The sequence below is a fragment of the Ambystoma mexicanum genome, chromosome 11 (assembly GCF_040938575.1).
Source record: "Ambystoma mexicanum isolate Mex_15411 chromosome 11, UKY_AmexF1_1, whole genome shotgun sequence".
NCBI lineage: Eukaryota > Metazoa > Chordata > Amphibia > Caudata > Ambystomatidae > Ambystoma > Ambystoma mexicanum.
The window spans coordinates 761,126,220-761,153,741 of NC_090934.1; the positions used below are offsets into that span (position 1 = coordinate 761,126,220).

General features: G+C 47.2%; 1 protein-coding gene across 4 annotated transcripts in view; it reads left to right on the top strand.

Annotated features, from left to right (window-relative positions):
• Positions 1-27,522, top strand: part of SBF2 (SET binding factor 2) — a 2,983,421-nt gene that overhangs the window by 2,814,345 nt on the left and 141,554 nt on the right. For all 4 annotated transcript variants that reach the window (XM_069623660.1, XM_069623661.1, XM_069623662.1 and 1 more), the window contains 3 exons: positions 9,398-9,525; positions 13,745-13,978; positions 18,286-18,390. In XM_069623660.1, the coding sequence (XP_069479761.1) occupies positions 9,398-9,525; positions 13,745-13,978; positions 18,286-18,390 (467 nt within the window). The remainder of the gene's footprint in view (positions 1-9,397; positions 9,526-13,744; positions 13,979-18,285; positions 18,391-27,522) is intronic.

Here is a 27,522-nt window from a genome sequence, read left to right on the forward strand (position 1 = left end):
CCTTCCACAGCCACGCCTAAGTAAGAAAAGAGTTCCTGGTAAGAAAAGAGTTCCTGCCTTCCAGAAGAGTTCCAGTGTTCTAAATCTAGGGAGTGGCTCCAGCCCCACCCAACAGGAAAAGTAGTTCCAAACAGAAGAGGATCAGAGGCTCAACTGGCAGGCAAGTAAGCAGCATGGTCTGCTGCAGGTAAGTCCACCCAAGCATTATGAGCCCGGCGCTTCCAGCGCTGGGACTGGGCATATTTATGAGCCTGGTGCCACTGGCGCCAGGACTGGGTCCAAAAGGTCCCAATTGGGACTGGTTGGCACTCGGAACCTGGGTTATGGATCTGCTTCCAAGGGAGTTGGGAAAACCCTGACCTTTTGGAAGCAGAGATCATGACAGTACCCCCCCTCAAGGCCCCTCCCAAACCGGGCTTCTCCGGGGGTTTTGGCTTGTCAGGAAATGTTCGGTGAAATCTTTTGATTAGGCGAGGAGCGTGGACATATTCAGCAGGTTCCCAGGATCTCTCTTGGGGGCCGTAGCCTTTCCAGTCAATTAGGTAGAATAGTTTAGATTTGGAGATCTTGGAGTCCAGAATGCTTTTGACTTCAAACTCGAGTTCTCCATCCACTAGGATAGGTTTTGGAGATTTGGTTAGTCGGGTTTGAGGTTGCACGGGTTTTAATAGAGAGACGTGGAAGACCGGATGTATCTTCATGTGCGGGGGCAAGTCCAACTTGACCGCTACTGGGTTTACTATGGTAATGATGGAATAGGGACCAAGGTATCTTGGGTTGAATGTGCGTGGCCCTTTTAGAGATAGATATTTGGTGGATAACCAGACTTGATCCCCTACTTGATAGTGAGGGGCTTCCTTCCGATGTTGATCTGCTCCTTTCTTGTATTGTTCTTTAGCCCTTTGAAGGTGAGAAACAGCTTCCTTAAAGGCTTGGGTGATTGTAGAATGCAGGTAGTCTACTGCTGGTGTTTCAAGATCTTGGAGGGGATCCAACTCCGAGGTTCGAGGGTGACTGCCGTACAAAAGAAAAAACGGGGTTTTCCCAGTTCCCGAGTGGACAGAGTTATTGTAGGCATACTCGGCTATCCAAAGGATATCTTTCCAAGTTTTTTCAGTTTGTTGCAGCATGCAGCGTAAATACTGTTCCAGAGTTTGATTGGTCCTCTCGGTTTGTCCGTCGGTCTGAGGGTGGTGACTGGTCGATAGTCTCACATCAATTTGAGCCGATCGACAGCAACTTCGCCAAAAATGAGAAATAAATTGACTACCTCGATCCGAAATTAGAACCGAAGGAAAACCGTGCAGTCGGACGATGTTTTCGAGAAATTCTCGGGCCAGAGTTGCTGCTTTTGGCAAGCCTTTGAGCGGAATGAAATGCGCCATCTTGGAGAATAAGTCCACGATTACTAGAATCGTATTGTATCCGGAGCATGGAGGTAGATCGGTGATGAAGTCCATAGAAAGCGTATGCCAAGGGCGAGGTGGGATGTCAATAGGGCGTAAGAGGCCTGCTGGTCTTTCCTTTTGACTCTTGTTTTGGGCGCATACTCCACAGGACATTATAAAGTCTCTGATATCTTTTTTCCAAGACGGCCACCAGAAGTAGCGCTTGATCTTTTCTGAGGTCTTGGCTATACCGGGATGACCTTCCATTAAAGAGTCGTGATAACAAGAGATTACTTTTTTCTGTAAATCTGTGCTGGGTAGGTATAATCGTTCTTGGAAATACAATAAGTTGTCCTTTACTGCAAAGTCCTTTCCCTGCAGATGCCAATTCTGTATATCTGCTGGAGTTACAAGTTGCCTGGCTTTATCCTTAACTTCCTCTATGGATTCTGTGGCGATTACACCCAGAATTCTTTGTTCGGGAATGATTGGTACAGGTTTAGGGTTGATCAAGTGTTCTTCCACTCCCATCCGAGAAAGGGCATCGGCTTTACCGTTCTTTGTACCTGGTCGATAGGTAATTATGAAGTCAAACTCGGCAAAGAATAATGCCCAACGGAGTTGTCTAGAGGATTGGGCTTTTGCGGTTTTCAAATATTGCAGGTTTCGGTGATCCGTAATCACAGTAACGGTGTGTCGGGCCCCCAGCAGATAATGCCGCCAAGCCTTAAAGGCAGACTTGATAGCCAGAAGTTCCTTGTCAGTAATCGTGTAATTGACTTCAGGAGGCGAGAATTTGCGGGACCAAAATGCCACGGGATGCAACTGATTGGTTACCGGGTCCTTTTGTGATAGAACTGCCCCCATGGCAAGGCTTGAAGCATCAGTTTCCACGATGTAGGGGAGTTCGGGGCGAGGGTGTTTTAAGATTGGTGCAGAGATAAATTTAGTCTTCAAATCCTGGAAAGCTTGTTCCGCCTCGGTAGACCATTCAAAACGTTTGTTTTTCTTTAACAAGGCAGTGATCGGCTGGACTATTCGAGAGAACTCGGGGATAAACCTGCGGTAAAAGTTAGCGAAGCCTAACATGCTTTGCACACCTTTTACGGAGGATGGTGATGGCCATTTGAGAACTGCATCGACCTTCTTTGAATCCATACGCACCCCGCCAGGTGATAATATGAATCCCAAGAATTCAACTTCAGTCACGTTGAAAACACATTTTTCCAACTTAGCGAAAAGTTTGTGTTGACGCAATCTTTCGAGGACCATTTTCACGTGTTTGCGATGTTCAGATTCCGATGAAGAATAAACGAGGATGTCGTCAATGTAAACAACAACACATACATCTATGAGCTCTCTGAGGACATCATTCATAAAATATTGAAAGGCGGCCGGGGCATTGCAAAGTCCGAAGGGCATGACCTGATATTCAAATAGCCCATACTTGGTGCGGAAGGCCGTCTTCCATTCATCGCCCTCTTTTACTCGTACCAAGTGGTAAGCTCCTCTAAGATCCAGCTTTGTATATATGCATGCTTTTCTGACTTGGTCCAGGAGTTCAGGGATCAAAGGTAACGGATATCTATTCTTAACGGTGATCTGGTTCAGGGAGCGATCATCGATACAAGTTCTAAGGTCTCCTTCCTTTTTTGGAACGAAGAACAAAGCTGAAGAAGCAGGGGACTTGGAAGGACGAATAAACCCATTTGCCAGGTATTGATCCAGGTATTGTCGAAGGTGAAGGTTCTCAGGCTCGGTGAGGGCATAAATTCTACTACAAGGAGGAGTAGATCCAGGTATCAGGTCTATCTGGCAGTCATAAGACCTATGAGGAGGTAGAGAGTTAGCCTGATCCTTCCGGAAAACATCTTGGTATTCTAGGTATTCGGGAGGTAACTGGGGAGTCTCTGAAGAAATTGTGGCCAGTGCAACACCAGGTGGAGGGTGACAAGTAGAGACACATTCTGGAAACTGGACCGTTCTTGCTCGCCAATCGATCAGAGGATTGTGTTTCTCTAACCAAGGTATTCCTAGAATAATCTGAAACTGAGGGGCCTTGATCACATCGAACACGATCTTCTCATGGTGTCCATCTTGACTTACTAGCGTCACTTCTTGAGTGGTATGCGTTACTGGCCCGGAGGCTATCTCCGTACCATCCACCGTAGTAATGACGTCCTTTACAGCCTTGGGACAAAGAGTTAGATTCATCCTCAAAACCATTTCATGATCCACATAATTGCCGATGGCACCGCTGTCGACGTAAGCTTCAATTGCATGTAATCGATCCGGATTATCAGGGCTAATGAGGACCATAGGTATCACGAAATGCGAGGTCACGGAACTGGTTTTTACGCTCGGCAAGAGGACCTCTATTCTTGTCGGGCGAGGTCGTTTCCCTGCTCAGAGTTTGTAACTTTGGTAACCGCAGCTCCTACTGCCTTCTTGGCAGGTTTCACCGGACAGTCTCGAAGAAAGTGCCCTGAGTTTCCGCAATATAGGCATAATTGCAACTGTTTCCTCCTTTCCCGCTCCCGTTGTGTTAGAGGACCTTTCAGACCCCCTATTTGCATGGATTCCCCGGAGTCTACTCCTTTGGAAGGAGTTGGCGGTTTGGAAAATACTCGAGCATCAAACTTGGAACGATCGTCCTTCCTGTTCTGCAGCCTGTGATCTATTTGAACGACCAAGTCTATGTAATCCGAACAGTCTTGTGGGGGATTCACTACTTGGGCTAAAACATCTTTGAGCTCTCCACGTAGACCTCTATAAAACAGCGTAATCCTTTTGTCCTCAGGCCATTGAGTTTCCACTATTAGTCTATTGAAAGATGCAATATAAGCCAAAAGGTCTTGATTACCCTGTCGCAACTAAAGAAGCTCATTGTCCAAGGCCTGTCCCTGTGAATGTCTTGCGAACAGTTTTTCCATACTAAGCTGAAAGGCTTGAAAATCATGGAGAACCGGATCATCTTGATGAACTAGAGGGATCGACCAGTCTGCCGCATTGCCACTAAGGTACGAAAGTACAAAAGCTACTTTAGCTTGATCAGTTGGAAAGGCTGCTGGCCGGCATAAGAAGTGCAACCGGCACTGATTGATAAATACTGCAAACCTCTTTGGGTCACCAGAAAATCGCTCGGGCGGAGCCAGAGGTACATTCCCAGGTAGGTTGATCTGCACTGGATTCATAGAGGATGTTGAAGGAAGATTTGCCCCTGATGCGGGTAACGGGGTCTGTCCGACTTGTGACTGTAGCACTTGTCTAGCAAGATTGTCTGATCTCTCCTTGGAAATAATTAGTTCCCTTCTTAGAGCATTTGTTTCCTGACGAGTTGCATGCACTTCTGCCCTTAGTTCCCCAAGTAACCAGGCTAGGGGGTCAGTATCCGAGGTTTCCATAGCGCCTGGGCGAGAGTTTTGCGGTAGGCTTTGCGTTCTGTAACGCTCACCTGATTCTCGCAGAGGCGCCGGTCTTGACTGGGCGACTACCGTATCTTCAAAGGTGATGTGTAGCACCCGGTTGGCTCTTTGGGCTGGACCTCTGTGCACTGTATGCCTGACGTGTAGAGTAAGATGTCTGCAGATAGAAAATATGGGGTTAATGAACTGGGGTTATTGGGGTGTCCCTATCTCTTTCCTCTTCTCCTCTCCTGTAGACCCCAAAGGTTAACGCTCTCACCTTAGGTAAGTGAATGCCGAGCTCTCCATCTGCCTCGGGGCAGGGTGCTGTAGCCAGTTTCTTCACTGGATAGGTAGCGCAGGCCTCTTGACTTCAGAGGACTGCTGTCCGTCGTCTACTGCACGAACGGTAAGTTTTGAGTCATTCAAATGTCTTTTTAAAGTCTTTAGTAATGATGTCTCTTGTTTTGCAGGGTTCCGGCGATGGCGGATGACGGGCTGAAGTGAGTTGAAGATGGAGCCCGTGTGATGAATAGAAGCGCCTGGAAGCACGTGAGTAAGCGCTTGTTGCCTGCTTCACGATGCGCTCTAACTGTCTTTTTATTTTGCAGGTACGAGTTCGAAGCGGCTGCAGGGTGCCGGAATACCCACTGGATTAGATGTGGAAAGGAGTAATGGCACGTGAGTATTAAAGTTCCCCAATGTCTTTAAACGCACCTTGTTTTGTCTTTCAGATGCGGATGCAGCGCCGAAGGCCTCCGGAGCGTGCGAAGAGTTGGTAAGCTTTTGTCTTTCAGATGCCGGAATGCAGTATCAAGACCTCCGGAGCGCACGAAGAGTAGGTAAGCCTTTGCCTTTCCGATGCCGGAATGCTAACCTGTTCTTTCTTGTCTTTATAGGTGTTGCTGAAGACTGGATTCAGGATGGTAAGCCTTTGCCTTTCAGATGCCGGAATGCTAACCTGTTCTTTCTTGTCTTTATAGGTGTTGCTGAAGACTGGATTCAGGATGGTAAGCCTTTTTCCTTAGGCCCAGGACTGGATGCAGAAGACACGATGAGCGTCCTGCTGCAGAGGGTGCAGAATAACGCAAAGCAAGATTCATCCACCGGGTGTGGTTTAAATAGCCTCCTGTAGTGCTTAGGTGTCTCCGTCCACAGCCACGCCTAAGTAAGAAAAGAGTTCCTGGTAAGAAAAGAGTTCCTGCCTTCTCGAAGAGTTCCAGTGTTCTAAATCTAGGGAGTGGCTCCAGCCCCACCCAACAGGAAAAGTAGTTCCAAACAGAAGAGGATCAGAGGCTCAACTGGCAGGCAAGTAAGCAGCATGGTCTGCTGCAGGTAAGTCCACCCAAGCATTATGAGCCCGGCGCTTCCAGCGCTGGGACTGGGCATATTTATGAGCCTGCCTGGTGCCACTGGCGCCAGGACTGGGTCCAAAAGGTCCCAATTGGGACTGGTTGGCACTCGGAACCTGGGTTATGGATCTGCTTCCAAGGGAGTTGGGAAAACCCTGACCTTTTGGAAGCAGAGATCATGACAATAATGCATGCTTCCTTTGCAGAATCCTAAGTTTCCAGCCACACTAAAGGAGGCTTGGCTTACCATGATGAGCTTGACCTTGCGATTGCCAGCAATTATAAGCCTATCACCAGTGTTCCTTTCCTTTTTAAGATTCTGGACAAAATAGCCTATATGCAGCTACAGGAGTTTTTAGAAACACATGGTTTGCAGGATGTCCGTCAATCAGGTTTTTGGGCCAGGCACAGGAAGGAGACAACATTGCTCGATCTAAAGTCCACTATCTGTAGTATAAACGACAGTGGGTGAGTCACACTTTCAGTGCGTCTCGACTTGTCCGCCGCGTTTGCTCTCATAGACCACTACCTACTCTTTAAAAGGCTGATCGAGTTCAGCCATTTTTCCAAAAGTTCTGCCTTCTGGATGGAGTCCTTTTTGGCCTACCATGTGACCGGGGTTGCTGTTGAAGGCTTTCACGCATCTCCCGGCCATCAGACCTGTGGTGTCCCACAGGGAGCATGCCTCTCCCCTACCCTATTTAATTTTTACACCAGGTCCTTCTTAGACCTATTGAGCAGCATGGGTGTCCACTGTACTAACTATGCGGACGACACCCAGGTCTTGATGAATCTTTCAGGGGTTTACATCAAGGATACCCAGATGGTAAACAAATGCTTTGCCTCAATCCAATCCCGGATGATCACAAAGAAGTTGGATGCCTCATATAATGGCTTTTGTATTTCTGGCTGTTCAATTCCAGTAGGCCCCCACATTAAAACCATGGGTGTATTTTTTGATTCTCAGCTCACTTTTGATAAGCACACCATACATCTATGATCTTCGTGTGTCTGTCCGAAACCCTTACTTAGGCAAATCTGCCCATATCTTTCTATGGGGCACTTGGTCATGATCGCCACTGCACTGGTCAACTCCAAGTTAGAGTATTGCAATAGTCTCCTGGCTGGCATGTCCCCCGCTAACATCAGGATACACATTTCTCGGAATGTTGCTGTTCAGGCAGTAAGGGGGCTGGGCAACTTTCATCACATCTGAGAAGCAAGACAAGACATACACTGGCTTCCAGTGAAAAGCAGGATACTCTACAAATTGTTAACCATAACCCACAAATGCCTCAATGGAGCCACACCTACATAACAAGCAGCTTAGTTCCTGAAGGCCCCTGCTAAGAGAGTTCTGTGATCTATCAATACCCACCGTTTAGCCCTCCCACGATACAAACTCCAGAAAAAGAGGGGTGCCAGCTTTGACTGCTGGGCCCCTTGTTCATGGAACAACCTTCCTCTGGCCCTAAGATCCATTCCTCGCCTGGTGCAGTTTAAAAAAGCATTAAAGGCACACCTTTTTGACATAGGAGTAGACTAGTTTTTTACCATGAGCACCTCTTGACGGCGATGGGCATCTCAATATGATGGCTATGACCCCCCTCTCTTTCTCCTTGATTTGTGTGTGTTCATTTGTCCTGGTTCTTTGTGCGTTTGGAGGCCTCTGGGTGTGTGGTGCTTTATAAAAATAAAGTAAATTAAAGGAGCAGAATGCAGAGGAAGAATGGAATGCCATTCTGCCCGAAGATGCAGTCTATGCACAGCTGTGAAGCAGAAGTTAGTATGGGTAAGGGGTATAGGAGAGGGAAACATTACATGTCAAATTGTGCATGGCATGGCCTTAAGAAAGAAACCCAAAGGCCAGAGAGTGAGGATGAGTCACAAAAGGGCCCTTGGAAAGTAGTCCTTTGGGATTGCTCTCCGCTCATCCACCACCAACTCTCTGAGGGTCAGCCGCTTTACCAAGCCCAGAGTTGGGGGCAGATCTCTATCTTCGGCTGGGGCCTCCCTCCGGAACAGCCACCCTGCCTCTCTCAAATGTGAGCAGAACCACCTCTGATTCCGGAAGCAACTCAAGACCTTCCTCTTCACTTCTGCTTTCTCGCTTCCTCTCCCCTGCCGATGACCTGTCTGTTCCACGCACTGGTCACTTGGCTACCCTCTGAACTTGGGCCCAGGTTCCTGCACATCCAGTTGCACCTCGCACTGCCTCCCAGCTCCCCTAGCACTTGTGGTCTGTATCTGCAACCCTACAGCCCCTTCTCTGCACTTATGAGTCACCTATTGGTTGCACTTTTTGAGTTACCTGCACTGAGACACACGCTGGCTGCACTTTTGAGTTTCCTGACTTCCCCCAAACACCTCCCACCCCCAGCACTTCTCCCCTTCCACTTTCCTGCACTTGCGCGATCTGAATGACACAGGGCCTAGTAAGAATGTTGTTTTGTCCTCCCTTTGTTTCCCCCTCCTTGTCTTGTCATGCAGAGAAACACTTGTGTACAGGCGCGCTATAAATGCCATATCATATCATATCATATAGATAAAGTCGGAGAACAGTCTGAAATGGTAACATTTTTCACAAAACTTCCAAGCAATTCTACATTGATAATGAACGGGAGGTTAAAATCACTTGATCTGTTGACTGTAACCAGAGGCATTGCTGGGGGAGCTGAGGGAGCTATGGCCCTGGGTCTTTTGGTTGTAGCCCCAGATAGATGCTCAGGGGCTACCACCAAAAGGTTAGCTAGCCCCGAGTTCCGGCAGTCCCGACATTAACGTAGGCCCAGATCTTTTCCAGACCTAGCAACACCCCTGACTGTATTTCAGGATGTACTCAATCACCTTTACCTCTCTGTGCCTAAAGAAAATGGAGATGGGGCAGTTAACAATGGGAGCGACACTGGAACGGATTTATAGTGCATAGTGGTGTGGAAATTGAGGGGCAAGTAAAGCTTGCAATGCATTAAACTTGGTGTGTGGGTAGGGGATTACAACTGTAAAGCTGCAAGCTGATCATCCAATGTTCTGTGATTATTAGAGAAAATAATAGTTTATTAAATACATTTATTAGACCACTATTTTATGTGTCCAGAGATGCCCCACAGGGCTGGTTACCATAACCTTTGGGCAACTAGATGTTTTATTTTATTTTTTTACTCTTATCTGTTCCTGCTTCTCGTTTAAGTAATGTAATTGTCATCAAGGTGTCCTATTTTATAGTGATATGCGTGTGATTTGCCTTTTGCAGGAACTTTATTTGATGATAAAGGCGATAAACATGCCAAGAAAGGCATTTGCATTTGGGATTGCATGGACAGAATGCACAAGAAGTCTTCAGTGTTTTTTAATTACCTGTATGCACCGAGTGAAATAGAGGTATGGCAAGCATTCTGTATTGAAAAAGATATTTTCAATGTTCTTAATGGATGCTACATTTCAATAGAGCACACTATGAGCTTATAGTCATGGTTACCGCTGGATTGTCACCAACCGACCGACGGGAGGAAATCCCAGGATGCCTGCGTTCTGACCTGCCTGATACTAGCGGCTTAGACCATGCCATTTTAAAATAGTGACCAGCGTAGCATCTTCTCTAGCTGCTCATTTGACAACTGTCTTATCTTTTAATTGGCTAAAAGCACTCTTATCATCGTGGTGCTGTATTTTCTACTCTGTACAGTAAATGTAATTATTGTAATTAAAAAAGGTAGGTTTGCGAGGTCAGTTTCATGCTCATACAAGTCCCTTCTTCTTGTGGAAGGTTATACTAAAGCGCATTGCACACTCATCAAGCATTCCCAAAGTAAGGCTTTCCAAAGCTTCTAACTGTTGCACTGTTAGTTATTCCAGTATGTCTGCTGCACATCACAGCAATTGAATAGTTTTTACTTTTTAAAGCGAATACTATAGTGTTAACTTAATCTATAAACAAAAGTAACATGGAAAAGTTAATAAAAGATGTCAAATGTGTTAGGGGAAAAATATGCAACCACAGGGTGTGTCTTATTCATTGACTCTCACAAAAATGCCATTGTTTGTCTTCTTTTAAGAGACCCCACCAGCATTGTTCGCTCTTCCCCATCCCTTCTACTGTGACTATTCGCAAGATATTGTCACTTCTCCCCAAGGGGGAGCTCTTTCCCATTAGGATGGGGAGGGACTCCCCGTCTGCGGATAAGGACGATCACCTATGGTATAGCCCGTTGGCCAAAGTCACATCCCAACCTTCCCTAACCCACCTCTATGCCAAACAACTTTCTTGAGAGTAGATCCATGTATTTCTGTAGTGTAGGAGAAACAACCACAACATAAAGTACCAGGACAAAGAAGAGCACAGGAGACATGAAGATTACCTACTGTGCTAGTACTGGTACTGGGTGGCCCGATGATTCATGAAGGTCAATCCATCAAGAACAACAAAGAACTTTGACAATCCGCCAGAGCGGGACTGGCAACGTTGTATAAGAAGAGAAGGAAACTTTGAAAAGCCCAGCTGGGATAGGCAGCTGGTGTGAGCGAGAATTTTCAAACCCTGTCGGCTGACTGGAGAAGTCGAAGAGTGGAGCATGCCAGCGATGTGCTGAGGGAGTTCTCTGTGGGTCCAGCTGGAGCGGACCCAAACGTGACGCAGGAAGAAGAAGCCGAGCAGTCCCGGAGAGCGCTGTGCTGGCAGAGAAATGCAGCCCTGAGAGACGCTCCCCATTCCAGGAATCCCCAGTGGCGTACCAAAGTCCCAACAAAGATAACGGGAGGTACGAGAGACACTGAGGGGTCATGACGGTGGAAGAGAGCCAAGCTCGAGAGGCTCTCCGCCAACCCGGTAGTAACAGTCAAACTTCTGGAAAAGATGCATTGAGTATCCAAGGAGAACTTTCTCGTAGTGGCAGTAATAAACCCACTCGCCATCAGAGAGGATCTGGGACCCGAATACAAGAATAGTGAGCATCAGAGGAGAACCTCCTCATTGCAGTGGCACAGCAGGCCCACTGACCACCAGAGAAGTTCTGGGACCCCAAGTCAAGTGAATCAAGCCACAAAGGAGAACTTCCTCATCGCAATGGCAAAAAGTCCACTGACCGTCCGAGAAGGGTCTGGGAACCCAACAGAAGTATATTAAGTATTAGAGGAAAGCATCCTCGCTGCGGTGGCAGGAGAAAATCCACTCAGGCTCTGAGAACGACCTGGAACTTTGCCAATACTAGTACAAGGGAGTGATTCTCCTGGTTCTGAAATTTGAGGAAACTGAAAGCCCTTTTGGATCCAGGGAACCAGGGCAAGGCTTTGGTACAAGCGATATTGGAATGAGCGAACAAACTACCAAGAGAAGGGAGTCATTCTCCTGGTACTGAAAGTTGGACAAAACTGAGATGATTCCTTTTGAACAGTAAACGTTGGGGGAAGGGAGTCAGTTTTGGCAGAGTATTATTGCAATGAAATGGAATTAATCTATTTGGTAAAAGTTGAAAAGACAGTGTATTCACCTAGAAACCCTTCAAAAGCATTAGGGGATATTTTCTAGACATTGTCTTTCTTCCTGAGTGTAACATAGTGTTCCAGATGGGTTTTGGAAGAATGCTAGATTATCAATCTTATTCTCATCATAGATTTGATTCCAACAAAAGGTCTGATAACTTCCTATCTAGCATGTTTTATTCTGACAAATGTTCTTATGCAGGAGCCTGATATGAAATTGGAGAAAGAAATCAACAACTCTATTCCCACCAAAAATCTGTAGCTAGTTGAACGTGGGCAGTGTCTGTGCAAAACCTATTTGATGGGACGAAAATCTAAAATTATCACAGAGTGAGCATTACCAAGGCACATCCATGAATTCCCATGTAGCGATTAGGAAGTGTGCATATATGCCCATGATAAAATGGTGAGTAGTGGTCTTGGCTGTCTATAGGATTTAGTAAAGTTTTCTAAAAAGGGAAGCGCCATCGATGAAAATGTGCTGCTGGCATGCCAGTTACTAATGCCCAGCAGCAAGTATACAGAGGAGTATCGTATGTGTGGCTGTTGGGAAGTTCAGTTATACACCCAGAAGTCGACAGGACCATTGGGTATATAACCCCAACAAAACCAATTTGTAAAACACATAGCTGTGTCTGAAAATTAGCCTGTTAAGCAGATCTGACTTTCATGCCTAGGTGATGGAACTCAGTCACAGTACTCATGTGTTATGTTATGGTACATGATATTTTTAGTGCCTACTGCCATTGTTATGATGCTGAAGCACTGCAGGTTGAATGGCCCCTCGACAGACAGTAGACCAAACAAATGAGGGACATGGAGCATCGCATTGCATGCAAATAGTGGGTATAATTTATGCAACTGTTGATTTGTTAGCAGAGAAGACAAGTGCAGCGACATTATAGAAGTCGTAGTGTGAAGAGTGGTCTGATGTGGAGTGGATTGCTATGTCAGAGACTGTGACAACTGGACTGAATTTTTCATGAGACTAAAGGTGGGATGGGGAGCTAATATCAATCAGTATATCAACTCTAAGGGCAACTTTTTACAGTGGGGGGTCTCCTCTACTTTATACCTCCTGAACACATGGCAAAATAATGATATGAAATCACATGTAGATTTCCATGCACAGTTTGTCAGATGTGATAAAAGATGCAGTGAAGGCATGTTCTCTTGTCAGGTCATGTTTGGGAAAGACCTGAACTATATGACATTCAAAGTCATATAACTGGTGCCAGCCGGGTGTGCATATACAATGTTTTTTTAAACTTGTATATGGACTTACAATTCTATCCATGGTCTCGGAGAGTTTCGGAAGTGCAACCAACGGCAGAACTGCAGTCCATACACACATGTAACCGACAGAGCAGTTATTTGCATACGACTATAGAATCGACGATTATGGCAAAAGTCTAACCGCTTAGTAGAAGCAAATAGCGTAAGGCATCACATCACCAACAATATGGATAGTCTTTGGGGTGCCATGTCAAAGCATTTGCGACTGCTGGGCCAGAACCTATGCATTACCAAACCACAATTCATGGAGCACTGTTCCCAAGTTGGAGAAGGCCAGGCACAGTTGTTGACTTCAACCATCCAGGGATGAGGACTCTCCAGAACTCACAAGCAGATCGGATGCACAGCAAAGACTTGCAGCGATATGCTGACCCAACAGACATGTCAATGACACAATGCAAAGCATTTCCCCTCGATCAGAGGGAACCCATCCTCGTCCCACTACAAAGACAATAGATAAACCAAGAGGCAAGTAACATTTCCACAGGTGACCTATACTGAAGGGCAATTCAGTGGGAAGGAGACCACCATTGGTTTGGAGAACATGAGAGCACAATCAGGCAGAATGGGAGACTGTCTCACCAGGGGTCCAAATATGCATTAGAAACTTAAGTGAATTGTAAAGTGTGTTACAGCAGAATGCTTGTAGCGTCTTAAATTACCCATTCCACCCTTAGTGAATCCATGATCCTTTGTAGGGTAAAGAAGCCCAAGGTGGCCAGTAATTGATTGAAAACATGATGTACAAAACAAACATTTTAAATAAAATAGTGAAGGTTTCATCTATAAATATTACATTACCTGTGTGGTTCTTTGTTCAATGCAGGCATTAAAACCAAGTGCAAGTATATCAAATCTGAAGAAGTGGGATTATTATATGGAAGAGACCCTGTCCACAGGCCCTTCATATGATTGGATAATAATGAGTGCACGCTTCAATACCTCAGAGGAAGTGGATCTAGCAGATGAAGGAGCTCCACAAAGTAAAAGGAAAATAGTCTGGCCGTGCTATGATGACATCAGCAAAGTTCAGCCAGATGCAATCACCAGTCTTTTGAATGTAAGTACTGTATCTTCAAAGATAAGTTTTGTCAGTTTATAAACCTATTAAACATTTAGCAGTTCGCCTTTTAGGGGAATTACACTATTTTGAAACGTTGTCCAGTATTTTCAGCGAGTAGATGTTAAGATACCTGATCATAGGTAAATACATCTTTGACTTGCAGCATAGCCTTTCCCTGGTTCATCCACACATCATTTGCTGACCCAATCCACTGATATATGATCTAGCCCCCCTTGCAGTGTTGGAGAAAGGTTCATATTTTGCAACGTCTTACTATTCTCACAGAACTAATTTGATTTTGTTCTCGTCACACATTCTTCAGCAATAAGGTGTATTGTTTTATTCTATTTCAGTTCACAGAGATGTGCAGCCTAATTGTAGTCAAAAGGAAATCTCAGATAATCTTTTTACAACTTGTAGGAGGCGTATTCTCTCTCTCAAGGCGTTCTGGATATTGGTGCACCATGTTTAATCTCTGTTAATGGAATTCTGGGGGTGACAGGAGTCAAGCTCCCTGAGGATTTTGAACAGATCCTGGGAATTGGAATAGGCTTTCTCGATTCTAGAGTTATAGATTTCAGCTTTGGCTGTGATAATGGCATGTTTGTATTGGTGGTCAGTCATAATGTAGAATGCAATAATGTAGAAAGTCATAATGTCGATTTTTTTTTTTTTTTTTTTTTTTTAGAAAACAATGTCGAAAAACAATAACAATGTCTACATTTTTTAGAATTTTTTCGAAAAAAATAAATATATATATAATTAAAATGTGTTGAGTATGAGGGGTGAGAGGGTGGTTTTGGCAGGGGGGTGTTGGGTGATGGGGGTTGGGGGGGACCCCCGCTAGTAAATGATACTCTTCTTGTTTATTTATTGATAGTGCTAATTGACATTTTTTTTTACATTTTTTTTCTAAAAATTGACTCTTTTCATTATATATATAGGTTTTCGACATTATTGTTTTCTACATTTTTTTTTCTACATTTTTGTAAGTCGACATTTTTTTTCTACATTATCACTATAAACTGTTCGTATTCCTTATCAATTTTCTTAAAAACTCTTTTGGGACGTTCCGTGGGGACTTTTTTCCAGAGGGCTTCTGCCTGTGTTTTCTTAGTGCGCAGAGCTTGGAGGTCTGGTGTGAACCATGAATTCAGGTGGTGTGTAGGTATTTCTTTTCTAGGGAGGGGGAGTTGACCATGTTAACGGCTTTGGTTGGGGTGACTGCGTATAGATCTGCTAGGGGTTGGGGGTCCGTTTCATCTGGGGCTACTGTGCTTGGGGGTGAGAGGAAGGGGGAGATGGAAACTTTGGTGATTTCCGGGAACTCCGGAAGGGTTAGGTGGTAGCGCGGGCAATGTTTTTTTTTCTGGAGGTGGAGTGAGAAGTCGAGGATATGATGATATGACCAGCGGCAACAGGTGTTGGAGGTGATTGTGAGAAGGCTTTTGAGATCAGCCATCCAATCAAGGGTTCTGCCTTTGTTGTGGGTGGGGGGAAGAAACACAGTGCTTGAAGCCAAGGTCTGAGAGGGCATTGGATGTGGCGGTGGCTCCCGGGTCAGAAGGCTCATGGAGGCCTAGGTTGAGGACCCCTATTAGAATGATTCTGGTGGAGGACTTTATCTTGTTGCCTATGGAGTGGATGAGGTCTTCTTTGAACGTATCTGTGGGTCCTGGCTGACGGTAGAGAATATGTAGGGTTATGAAATCTGCAGGGGTGGTTTCAAGTTTGATGCTCAGGTGCTCGCAGTGACCTTCTGTTGAGTTGGCATAGAGTCTAATTTGTAGGGACTCTCTATAGATAAGCGCAATACTTCCACCACGGGAGTCCGATCTATCAGTGATTTCCAGAGTTGCCTGATATAGGCATTGATGGTCTCTGTTAGTGTGGAGTGGTGATCACACCGGGATTTGGAGTTGAGGTGGGTGTTTCTCATTTGGCATGTGGCTGGGAGGTGCGTGCGGGGGCTACTTAGTAGTTCTGGAGCATAACTTGGCATTCCTAAGTGTGATTGGGAAATGCACTTGTACGGGAGGTAGTGCGCGGGGGGATTGGGATGGGTGGAGGACGGTCGAAGACTTCGGGGCGTGAGAGTGGGGGGAGTAATATGAATGCGGCATTGGAGGTGTGGCTAGTAGGAGCAGCAGTGTTGGGCTCCGGTGGGAGGGAGCTGCAGCCTTGTTCCTTATCAACAGGAAACACATCGCTATCCTCCCCCCTTTACCTCCTCAGCTCGTCCAGTGAACACCAGAGTACCCCAAGGTGCCTGCCTCTCTTTGCTCCTTTTCAACCTCTACATGACCCCACTGCCAGCGATCATCCGCTCGCACAACCTCACCTGCTACAATTATGCTGACGACACCCAAATTATCCTGGTAATCCCCAAAACGAGCTCAGATCATCCCCCCCTCCCCGACCTAGCAGCCTGTCTCAGTGATATAGACCAATGGATGACTAGGAACCACCTCCTTCTCAACCCAGGGACAATAGAGATTATGGTATGTGGCAAAACAGCTCTACTCCAGCAACCACTCCCATGGCCTCCCTCGGCACTCCACCCCCACCTCCAGTCAAAAACCTTGGTTGCACATTGGATTCGGGCCTAACTCTATCCCACCAGTTCAATAATGTATCTAAATCCTTTCACTACCAACTCAGGCTGCTGAGACGCATCTTCCCTTATCTCACCTTCCCCAACAGATTGTCTGTCAATTGTCATGGCCAGACTGGATTATGCGAACTCCATGCATCTGGGTGCTCCAGCATACCAAATTAACAAACTCTCCACTTCAACAAACAATAGAATACAGCTAAGCCCTCACTCAGTTTCGGCCTAGCTGCACACATACCTACATCCCTCATGAAACACCTCAACAGCCTGGTAGAACGCAGCTATACCCCATGAAACAATCGGCCTAGTGGCTCACATATTCTCTTACACATGCCCCACGGCAGCCAAAATGCAGACTCGGAGAACAACCTCCTTACTGCGCACATTACACTGATCTCTCATATCCGCTGCACGACACTTCGTATTAGAATGCAGCCAACCCACGCAAACTACTCTGGCAGCTCACATACTATGTGCACCCAAGCACTATATGCTACTCTCTCAAATGATACGGACCACCGACCCCGAGGGCGTTCAACACACAGCGCATTGAGATCATACCAATGGTACATAAGGTGCTATACAAATGCACTGTAACATAACATTTATGATCAAAAATTGTGCTCCATCTCTTTGAATACATCTTTTCACTTACTCTCCTTTTCTTATTTTCTTTACACGTTGGGTATGTAATCCATTTAAAAAATGAAGCGATTCAAATGAATTCCTTCTCTTACTTGGGTAATCCTTTGGGGTTGTACTTCATTTCCAAGAAAATAGTGTGAGACTTGTGTTGCTGTTCTTACATATATTCTGCTTTGCGATTGTACTCCATGTCACCCGGCAAGAGATCAACAGAAGTCTTGAGATCTAACAGGTTGCATGCAACTGATTTATTGAAAACCTAGAGCCGAATCTCAAGCACGAAAAGGCACGCTCTGGCAGAGTGAGACTTGCCATTCTTTGCCTCCCTATAGTATCCCATCTACCCATGCCTCCTGGCTTGCATTATCTATTCCTTCAGTTTGACATCTCACTGCGAATGTTTTTGCGGGCCGAGTATACCGTACAAATACGTAAAGTGGTCACTTAAAAGAAGAGACCAGGGACCACTTCAAGCAGCAACTGGATTTTAAAATCTTCTTTGTTCATTTAGAATTAAGATTCTTTTCTTGTTGAGGTGTCGGTTTAAGCGGTAAATGTGGGCGTGATAACGTGTATATATTGGTGCCAATGGGGTGTCATCCCATCCCATTCCATTTCGTTACTAACAATCTGTACACAAACCGGCTATACAATGGTTCATATTTGATACTTGGCTGCACACAAGTGGTATTTCTTGTGATCCTCTTGCCTCCTTCGAGTATGGTATGCATGAGCAAGGGCACAACGAGGCTTTGTAAACTGTGGACCCGCTGTTGCACTTTCAGACCCCAGCTAAAGATGTGTATTGAGCACATGTGCTTTTGGCTCTGCACTCTGGCCTTTTGAGGGATGATGTGTGTTAATGTTGGCAGTGCACATCATTGATGTCACTGCATGCACCTGATGAATGTAAATATTGGCGCTTATTCAGCTCTTATTGTTCCAGCTGTTCTACACAGCAGGTGCCAGCAGACCTATGTTTTTGAGGATCTTGTATCAGAACTTGCACCATGTACTGAACATTGTTTTTGTTTCTTGACTACAGGAAATTGAAAGATTGGAAAACAAACTAAGTCACACTCCGGAGAGATGGCAGCAGTTGTTGGAAAAAGTAAAAGTGAATCTTCAGGAGGACACCAGGCAAGAAAATGTAAGTTTCGAAAGACAGCCTTTCAAATTGTGAATGACAATTGGAACACGCTTTTAGAAAACGGTACAGGCGAGGCAAGCTTCATGGAACACATTCATATTGGCAATAACACCCCCACATTGTGCTAAAAGGACACATGGCAGTTAGTACAAACATTGAACTTGTCCAGGTTAGAATGTGCCGTTTCGTTGGTGATTTCGATATTTTAGCGTTCTTTTTCTTTTCGTGAATTGCTCATAGTCCTGGGAAAAGCTCTGACATTCTTTGGCACTCCTGCGTGAGCTGCCGCAGCATGTTCGCTGTATGTATCCGAGGTATATTGGCGGTCTCTCATTAGGTTTGGGGAATATGATATATTTAGTTTATAAAGCTCAGTATGTTACTGCTCTAGTAAGAAGTGAAATCCTCAATTAAAACCTGTGGAAACATTGAGAAAATGTTAGCCTATACATTGTCATTAAAGAAGAAAATAAGCTTTGGCATTATTCGTCTTTCTTGGTTGTGGATATATGCGCAGTATGCAGGGCCGTCCAAGGCATGGGCAGTCTGTGCGGTTGCCCAGGGCCCAGCTGTCAGGCGAGCTTCACAGGCACCAGTACCTGCCTAGACTATACCAAGGAATATTGTTTTATTGAGTGGTTGTGCTGCTTCCATGTACTAGGCCAGCTTTTCTGTTTGTCGAGTGAGAGAGACCACGGTATCACCTCTGAACCCCTTTTGGCACACTAAAGACAGACCCTCCCCTAGGCTCCATAATTACTGTTCATCACTTCTTCTAGCAATGCTTTTAAAGAAGGAGCGGTAGAGAGACATTCCCAGCCCCCCCCCCCTCCTGTTTGTGTGGAGGGGTATATAAGCCATGGCTCAATTTCGACACCATTGTTTTGGACAAGACGTTCTTAACGTTTCCCTGTTAAGAATTTCAAAGGGGCATTTGTATTCGGAAATAACACACAAAGCACCAGTAAGATGCATACAATACATCGATGCCCTCATTCAGACCAATTAAAGTATATCACACAGAACAGTTTTAAACCAACTACATTATTTTTAGATGTTCATAATTGAAAAACAAAAATACTATAGAACTGTGGTATAATGTATTTTCATAACAACATATTTGAAGCCTGCATTTGTCAAACATTGAAACACAAACGGGTAACCTTTTCACACATTACCTTTTGTTGAGTCTTTAGGTCTTCAAAGTACATTTTCAAAAAACAATTGGTTGCCTTGTACCGAATTGCATTCTGGTATTTGCAGTCTTCCGTTTAAGGGTTGTGGGCTAATGCCACAATTGTACACTTTTTGCCTTAAATATTTCTACAAGGATTTATATAGTTGCGTGAGTACCTTACTGTGGTTTGTGTACTTTTCAATTCATCTTGATAAAACTGAGTTTTGTTGAAAGCCAAACATTGGGGTGAGGAGGGGAAACAATAAGAGGGCAAGTGAGTCACTTTGCCAACTTAGTTATTGGAAAATCTCAGGTTATGTTTCCAGTGTTGATGAATTTTTTTGAAAGGCCAATTCTCTTTTGTTTTGTGCACTTTAGTAGAAAGGGCAATCAAATTAAATGTGTATATTTCATTTTGAGTTATGTTTGCTTACTATGCGCATACTCATGGGTGCCAGCCTTTGTGACGGTTTATTACACGGCACACGCCAGCCAGGGAACTCTTGCCCTTACAATGAATGTGACGCACAATAAAACGCTTTTTATTTTTAGTATACTACTGATTCTTTTTGAGTAGGCCTCCAACCCGTCTTGCACCCAACCTTCACAAACACCCTGTGTCACAATGGACTAGGAACCAGGCCGGTGTATATCAATAAGATATTTATTAATTTATTATTTAATGAAAAAGGAAAATCAACTAATTACACAACCACCAATGTTGTGGCAACACAAAATGCAATAATCTCTACAAAAGAACCTGGTTAAGACATACTATTACAGTGAATTCCGTTTTTTTAATGACAGAACAGAGAAAGAACAATTTACCACAAAGTGATGGCACCTACAGTTAAGCATTCCCCCCTGCAACACTCACCCCAAACATCAATTTGGACTTGATTCCTTTGAATGGAAGGCAGTGGCAAGGAGTAGGAATATAGAGGGAAAATCGGTTTTGGGGTGAAGCCCAGCACCACAAGATGGGTAGCCAGCAAAGAAAGGGAAAACGCTTTTTTTGGAGCAAAATGGAAACATTGTTTTTTGCTATTTCTCACAACTGCTAGGGGAAAGATTAGAAGAACATTTGTATTGCTTACACTTAGGAGGTAGGCACAGTTTTAGAGAATACTAATCAGCACACCAGGGAAAATACAAATGAAGTAGGACAATCAGTTTTTGGGAGAAAGCAAATGCAAAGGGGAAATACAGTGGCAAATGGAAATATGTTTACACAGAGGCTTACAATGATAGGTAGGCTCTGGGAAAGGGGTAACTTACAATAGGAAAATCGGTTTTCAGTTACAATGACAGAGGCATATAACAGGTAGACTTCTAGGCAAAGGTATTGCTTACAGCAATGAAACCAGTTGGTGTTTAAACTGACAGATGCAAATAGGAATTTGTTTGGTAACGCACACAATACACAGACAAATTCGGTTTTCAGCTCACAAGGGGAATCATTCTTTTGGGGAAACACTTTAATGACTATAACAATTAATTAAAACACTGGGAACCAGATTGCTGATTTCGAATTTCAACAATCCCAATTCGTGAAATTCAATGGGGGAATTAATTGATTTACTTATAAAAATACTTAGGATTTCTCCAGCATGGGGCCTGGCATGGATTCACATGCTCATAAATATTCCCCATCGTCAGGCTGGGAATCCTCGGTAAAAAAAAAATCAGTTTCAGTTTCGTTTCTGAACTGTCTTTCTACTACTAACCAATCACTGGTCTCTGGGTCATACTGCCCCAAGCCAATGACTGCCCTCTACCTAAGCCCCTCCTCTGGCAGCCATCTTCAGATTTTTACCGCACGTTCAAGTGTTGGGAGTCCTCGTGCTATAGCTCATGAGCTTTTACTGTGTATTGTGTTTTTCAAAGAGTTTATTTTTTCGGTCAATTCGAGCCTTAAACTCCACCGATTCTTCTTTCGATCAACGGAATTTTCTACGCCCCTCAAGGGTGGATTTTCGTCGAATTACACTTCTTGGAGGATTCCGGAAGACCTTTGAGGCCTACCCTGCCGGACATGGCCCAGGACAAATGATATTCGACGCCTACTGGATCCAAACTGTTCAGGAACTGCCCAGGATGTGGACTGCAGATAGAGACGAGCACTCTCGGTGCCTCTACTGCCTACGCGCCGACATGTCGCACGTGGAGGAGGACTGTGCATTCTGCAAGAACATGTCCGTCCGGACCATGAAGGACCATCGTAAACGTCTCGCTGATTGGCTGGAGGCGAAGAGCCCAGCAGCAGGTGAGAAGAAGTCGGAGCCATTTTCTAAGACCTTTTGAGGGCGCTCTGGCGAAGGGAGCCCAACAAAAAGCAAAGCACCGCGAGTCCACAGGCACCGGGAGCGCCGTTGGTTCCTGCTCCTCAGCTGCCAGGCAGGGCGCGATGTCACCGACACCATCATCAACGAGCCAACGCTCTGGCTTGGTGAAAAGGAAGTTGGAGAACCCGGGTAAGATTCGGGAGAAGCCCCGGTCGATCCCGACGGAGATACCAAGGGGGGGACGAGGCAGCGACCCTCCCCCTAAGGTGAAGGCCTCAGATGCACTCAAGGTCGTGAAGGCCCTGATTCACCCAGCAAGGGCCTCGATTGAAGGAGTCATGGCGGCCCTGGCCAAGCCTGTGGAGGCTACCCCAGTGGCGATGACTTCTGGGCCTAGAGTGTCCCTGCCACCCCGGAGGGAAATCATCTGTCGAGCCTTTCGAGAAGACCCCTGTGAAACCCCGGGATGAGAAAGGGGGGGCACAGTAGCCCTAACGGACACCGATGCCACCTCCGAGAATGAGCTAGCTGGCGTCAAAGCTATCCTGGACAAGAAGTTCGAGGCCTAGGGGAGGGATCCCGAGGAGGCGGACGTAGAGAGCAACGGTGGAGCCGACGAGGAAACGGAGCACCCCGCGCCCCAACTATCACTCCCGACGCATTCGATGCCTACGCCACAGGACAATTCAGGAGCAATCTTGATGGCTTTGCAAACCCTGTGTATGGAGCTAAGGACAAGGTTGCCCTTAACCCCAGCAGACGATCCAGCGGCACCTGGACCGTCGGGGAGCCCACCGAACAAGTGGAGGCGAAACCATCCTCCCCCTCCCTTCCATCCTTCACCTCCATCCCCTCCACCGAGGGATGAGACGGGAACGGAGACGGACGACGACAGTGGTGATGAAAGGATGGATCTCCCATCACCCCCTGCCAAGGCCTCCCCTCCCGATGAAATTGGCTCCTTTCACGCCATGATCGCCAGTGCATCAGAGCTTTTCCAGCTATGCCCTGAAGAGCAGAAGAAGGAAGGTTTCCTCTACCAACGACGGGAGGCCAAGAGGAAGACTGTCCTCTCAGTCCCGTTACTGGACGACATCTGGGACGAAGAACTCCCTGCTGAAGAATCCGTCCACGGCCCCTGCGAAGAGGAACCGGTACGAGAAGAAGTACTGGGTCCCAGACTCCACTCTTATGTGCTTCAGGGCGCAGCCTTCCCCAGATTCGGTGGTCTCGGCGGCGGCCAAGAAGAAATCGGCAGGGCCGATGGCATCAACTTCCACTTGCCCACCTGACAGCGAGGGGAAGAAGCTGGACGCCATGGGACGACGGGTCATCTCGTCAGCAGCGACGACTATCAAGGTGGCCAACGCCCATGCGATCGTGGCGCGCTATGACAGGGAGCTGTAGTTCAAGATCGCTCCCCTCCTGGACTTCCTCCCAGATGACAAGAGGGCGGAAGTCCTTGAAATCCTGCAGGATGGCGAGGTGGCTTCGGACCACTCCATCACAGTGGCCACGGACATCACCGACACTGGCTTTCGCCAGATGGACAGCAGCGTTTGCCTTCGCCGGCACGGTTGGCTCAGGGCCACAGATTTCCGTCAGGATGTGCAGACCAGGGTACTGGACATGCCCTTTGACGGGAACAACCTATTCGGCAAGACGGTGGACAAATCACTGCCATCAAGGCAGATACCGAGACAGCCCGGGCCTTGGGTTCTCTCCATCAACGACGGCCATCCTTTCGGACCTCCGGAGGCAAGTCTCAAAGTGCTTCCAAAGGATTCGGCGGCAGTTCCTCCTCATTCAGCCAGGCAGCCCACTCCTCATCGCAGGAAGCCTACAGAGGCCCCAACAAGACCGGAGGACACCGTCGTGGTTGCCATGGAGGCCAAGGTGGCAAGGACTCCGCGAAACCAGATTGATCCGGCTGTGATGTCGGGCCCCCACCCGAGCACCCCGGTGGGTGGCCGGCAGGCATATTTCGTCAGCATGTGGGAGTCCATCTCCACCGACCGTTGGGTGCTAGATGCCCTGGCCCAAAGGCACACTCTGGAGTTCCAAAGAACGTGTCCCCGCTTACCACCTGTGGCCAGGAAGGAAAACCATGTGCCACACATGCTTCTGGAGGTACGAGCAATGCTAAAAAAGGGCGCGATAGAACTCATCCCGAAGAGGCTCCGGGGCTCCGGACTATACTCGCGGTACTTCCTCGTCCGAAAGAAGACCAGCGGCTGGCGGCCCATCCTAGACCTTCGCCTCCTCAACAAATACATCAAGTCCCAGAAGTTCCGGATGTTCACTTTTCAGCACGTGCTGGGACAACTGGAGGAGGGAGACTTCCTGTCGTCGCTGGACTTGGAGGATGCCTACTTCCACATACATAAGGGGCATCGAAAGTTTCTACGGTTCGTGGTCCAAGGGCGGCACTACCAGTTCAAAGCCCTGCCCTTCGAGTTGAAGTCGGCACCAAGGGTCTTCACCAAGTGCCTGGCACCGGTGGCGGCGCGGCTGTGCCTGCAGGGGATCCACGTATACCCCTACCTGGACGATTGGCTCATCCAAGCAAAGTCAAGAGAACTCGCCGTCGATCACACAGCGAAGACTGTCCACCTGCTCACGGATCTGGGATTCTCTATCAACTTCGCAAAGTCCCACTTTGTACAGTCACAGGATGCCCTGCTCCTGGGAGACAGACTCGACACAGTGGCACGGTCGGCTTCACCGTCGGAGAGGACGAAGGCCATCCTGGGCAAGGTACAATGGCTGTTGACCTTGGAAGTGGCCAGGGTGAGGTCCATCAAGTCCCTGCTCGGCATGATGTCATTGTGCATCTACCTTGTGCGTCTCTGCAGGTAGCAGATGCGGCCACTGCAGGAGTTCAACGCCCATTGGATGCAAGCAGCGGGCAGCTTCAAAGACAAGATCTCCCTCAACGAGACTTTCCGTCAAGCGATCCAGTGGTGGGTCACCCACGCACACCTCGCGGCGGGCATGGACTTCCAGACCCCAGCGCATCAGGAAACAGTGACAACGGATGCCTCCCTGGAGGGATAGGGAGCGCACACCAGAGATCTCCACGCAAGAGGCCTTTGGCTCCCGGAGGAGAGGTCCCTGCACATCAACGTCCTGGAGCTCCGGGCCATGTTCTGGGCCCTCAGGTCTTTCCTTCCATCCCTCAAGGGCAAAGTGATAAGGGTCTTCACCGACAATACCACCACGATGTTCTACATCCGGAAGCAGGGGGGCACCAGATCCCCAGCCTTATCCAAGGAAGCGCAGGATCTGTGGCACTGGGCCGTCGCCCAGGGGATGTTCCTGGTACCCTTCCACCTGGCAGGAGTAAAGAACACTGTCGCCAACTCACTCAGCAGGGAGCTGCGCTCATGCCATGAATGGAAACTCCACCAGGATCAAGTGGATCTACTATTCTGACGATGGGGCAATCCCCAGATAGATCTCTTCACGATGATGACAAACACCAAGTGCCGGAGGTTCGCCAGCAGGTTTCCCCAGCCGGGGAGCATGGGCGATGCATTCTCATTCCCCTGGGACGGCCTGTTCCTCTATACTTTCCCCCGTTGCCCTTGCTTCTGCGACTCATCAGTCAACTCAGACGGTCCCGGTGCAGGATGATCCATGTCGCACCGATGTGGCCGAGGCAAATATGGTTCCCCTACCTTCTGGACTTGTCAGCGCCCCCCCCCCCAGGGGAGGAGGCGCCATCCTACATCGCGTCGCAGGATTGCTGAACCTGCAGGCCTGACTCCTGCAGCACTAGAGTTCGTAGGGTACGATATCCCGGCAGACTACAAGGAGGTGCTTGCAAAGGCCAGGGCGTCCTCGACTCTCAAGTGCTATGGACATAAATGGAAGAGGTTCTCTGTCTGGTGTCGTGCACAAAAGATCAACCCTCTACGAATTGCGGCTCCTCAAGTACTGCCGTACGTGCTGTCACCGGTCAAGGCGGGCCTGGCACATGCCTCCATCAAGATCCATCTGGCGGCTATCTCCCGCTACACCAGAACTCCAGGGCGGTCGTCGCTGTGGTCTCACCGCATGGTGAAGGAGTTCATGAAAGGACTGTTCCGCTCGTTCCCGCCGGTGAAGGCTCCGGCCCGGCGTGGGAGCTCATTGTGGTGCTGACCAGGCTCATGGGTCTGCCATTCGAGCCCTTGCATTTCGGCACCGCTGAAGTTCCTGTCGTGGAAGACAGCGTTTCTTGTGGCCATCGCCTCCGCACGACGAGTGGGAGAGATCCAGGCCCTCTGCTGTAAACCTCCATATCTGACATTCCACGAGATGAGGGTAGTGCTGAGGACTCACGCCTCCTTCATGCCCAAGGTGCCGTCGGACTTCCATCTCAACGAGCCCTTGGTGTTACCTGTTTTCTTCCCGTCGCCTTCGCCGCCGGCTGAGAGGACTTTGCACTCGCTTTACGTGGCTAGAGTCCTGAAGTTCGAAGGGATTGTATCCTCCGACGTATTCCTTATCTTGATAGATTACATCCCAGCTTGCTGGCCTCGGAATTTTGTTCAGTAGAGGGCTCTGTGTGTCGACGTCCCCCGAGCTGGTGTCCCTCGACAGCCTCCGTCTCGGTGCCAACGTCATTATGCGTATAAATAGACTTGCGCAGCGACCGTTGCTCAGTTCCATTTTTCCGCGCTTCGTGGGCCTCGGAATCGTGTTGCTCAGTTCTTTCCTCAAGAAGATTCAACTTATTCTTCGAAGATATCATCTTAATTCGATGGCTTAGTAGAGATCTCAGACAGTAGAGGTGTCGAGGACCTCGACCATGACCTCGAGGATGCCGTCGACAACTTCGACAACTCCGAGTAGGATTCCTATCCTCTCAAGTACTTTGAGGCCTCTTCTAACTTTTTCGACGCCCCTTTCGGGTTTGTCGAAGCCTTTGACTTCCACGTCGACAACTTCGACGTTTTCTCAACCGGTAACAACCAATTTGTCCCCTTCCGCTCTAGAAATTGATTTCAAACCATATCCTAGGTCTGATTACTTTAGAGCTTTGTCCTCTATATATGAGGATGGGGACGATTCCGATCATGAGAGACCTTTTGGTTTAAGAAGGACCACAACACCCATACCAAAGGAATTTATCTCTGAAGAGAACAGATTAAAAGATCTTCAAGACTCTTTACATGAGGCAAGTGGTTTAGATACTTCTCCAGAAGTAGAGTTTGCTAAACCAGACCCTGGGGACCATGCTGAGACCCCTTATAGGGTCCTGATGACTAGAATAATAGAATTCATGGGGTGGTCTACACCTACACCTTCTTTTCAGCAAGATGACCTTACTGACATTTTAGTTAAAGGTCCACAGGAAGATCCTGTTGTTCCTTTTCGTACTGCTCTGCAAAGAAAGATCTCTGCTAATTGGGAAACTCCTGAAGTTATCCCTGCAGTTAACAAAAATTTTTCTCCTAAATACAGGGTATCTGCTACAGGTCCTGAATACTTGAGCAAACAGCCAACTCCAGAGAGTTTGGTTGTACAAGCAGCAACTTCATCAAATAGAAGTTCTGCATACCCAACTAATCCACAGGACAGGGACGATAAAAGGTTTGATGCTATGTCAAAAAAAGTCTTTTCGGCATCTAGCATGGCGCTTAAATCTATTAACGCCACTTGCACGCTTGCAAGATTCAGCCA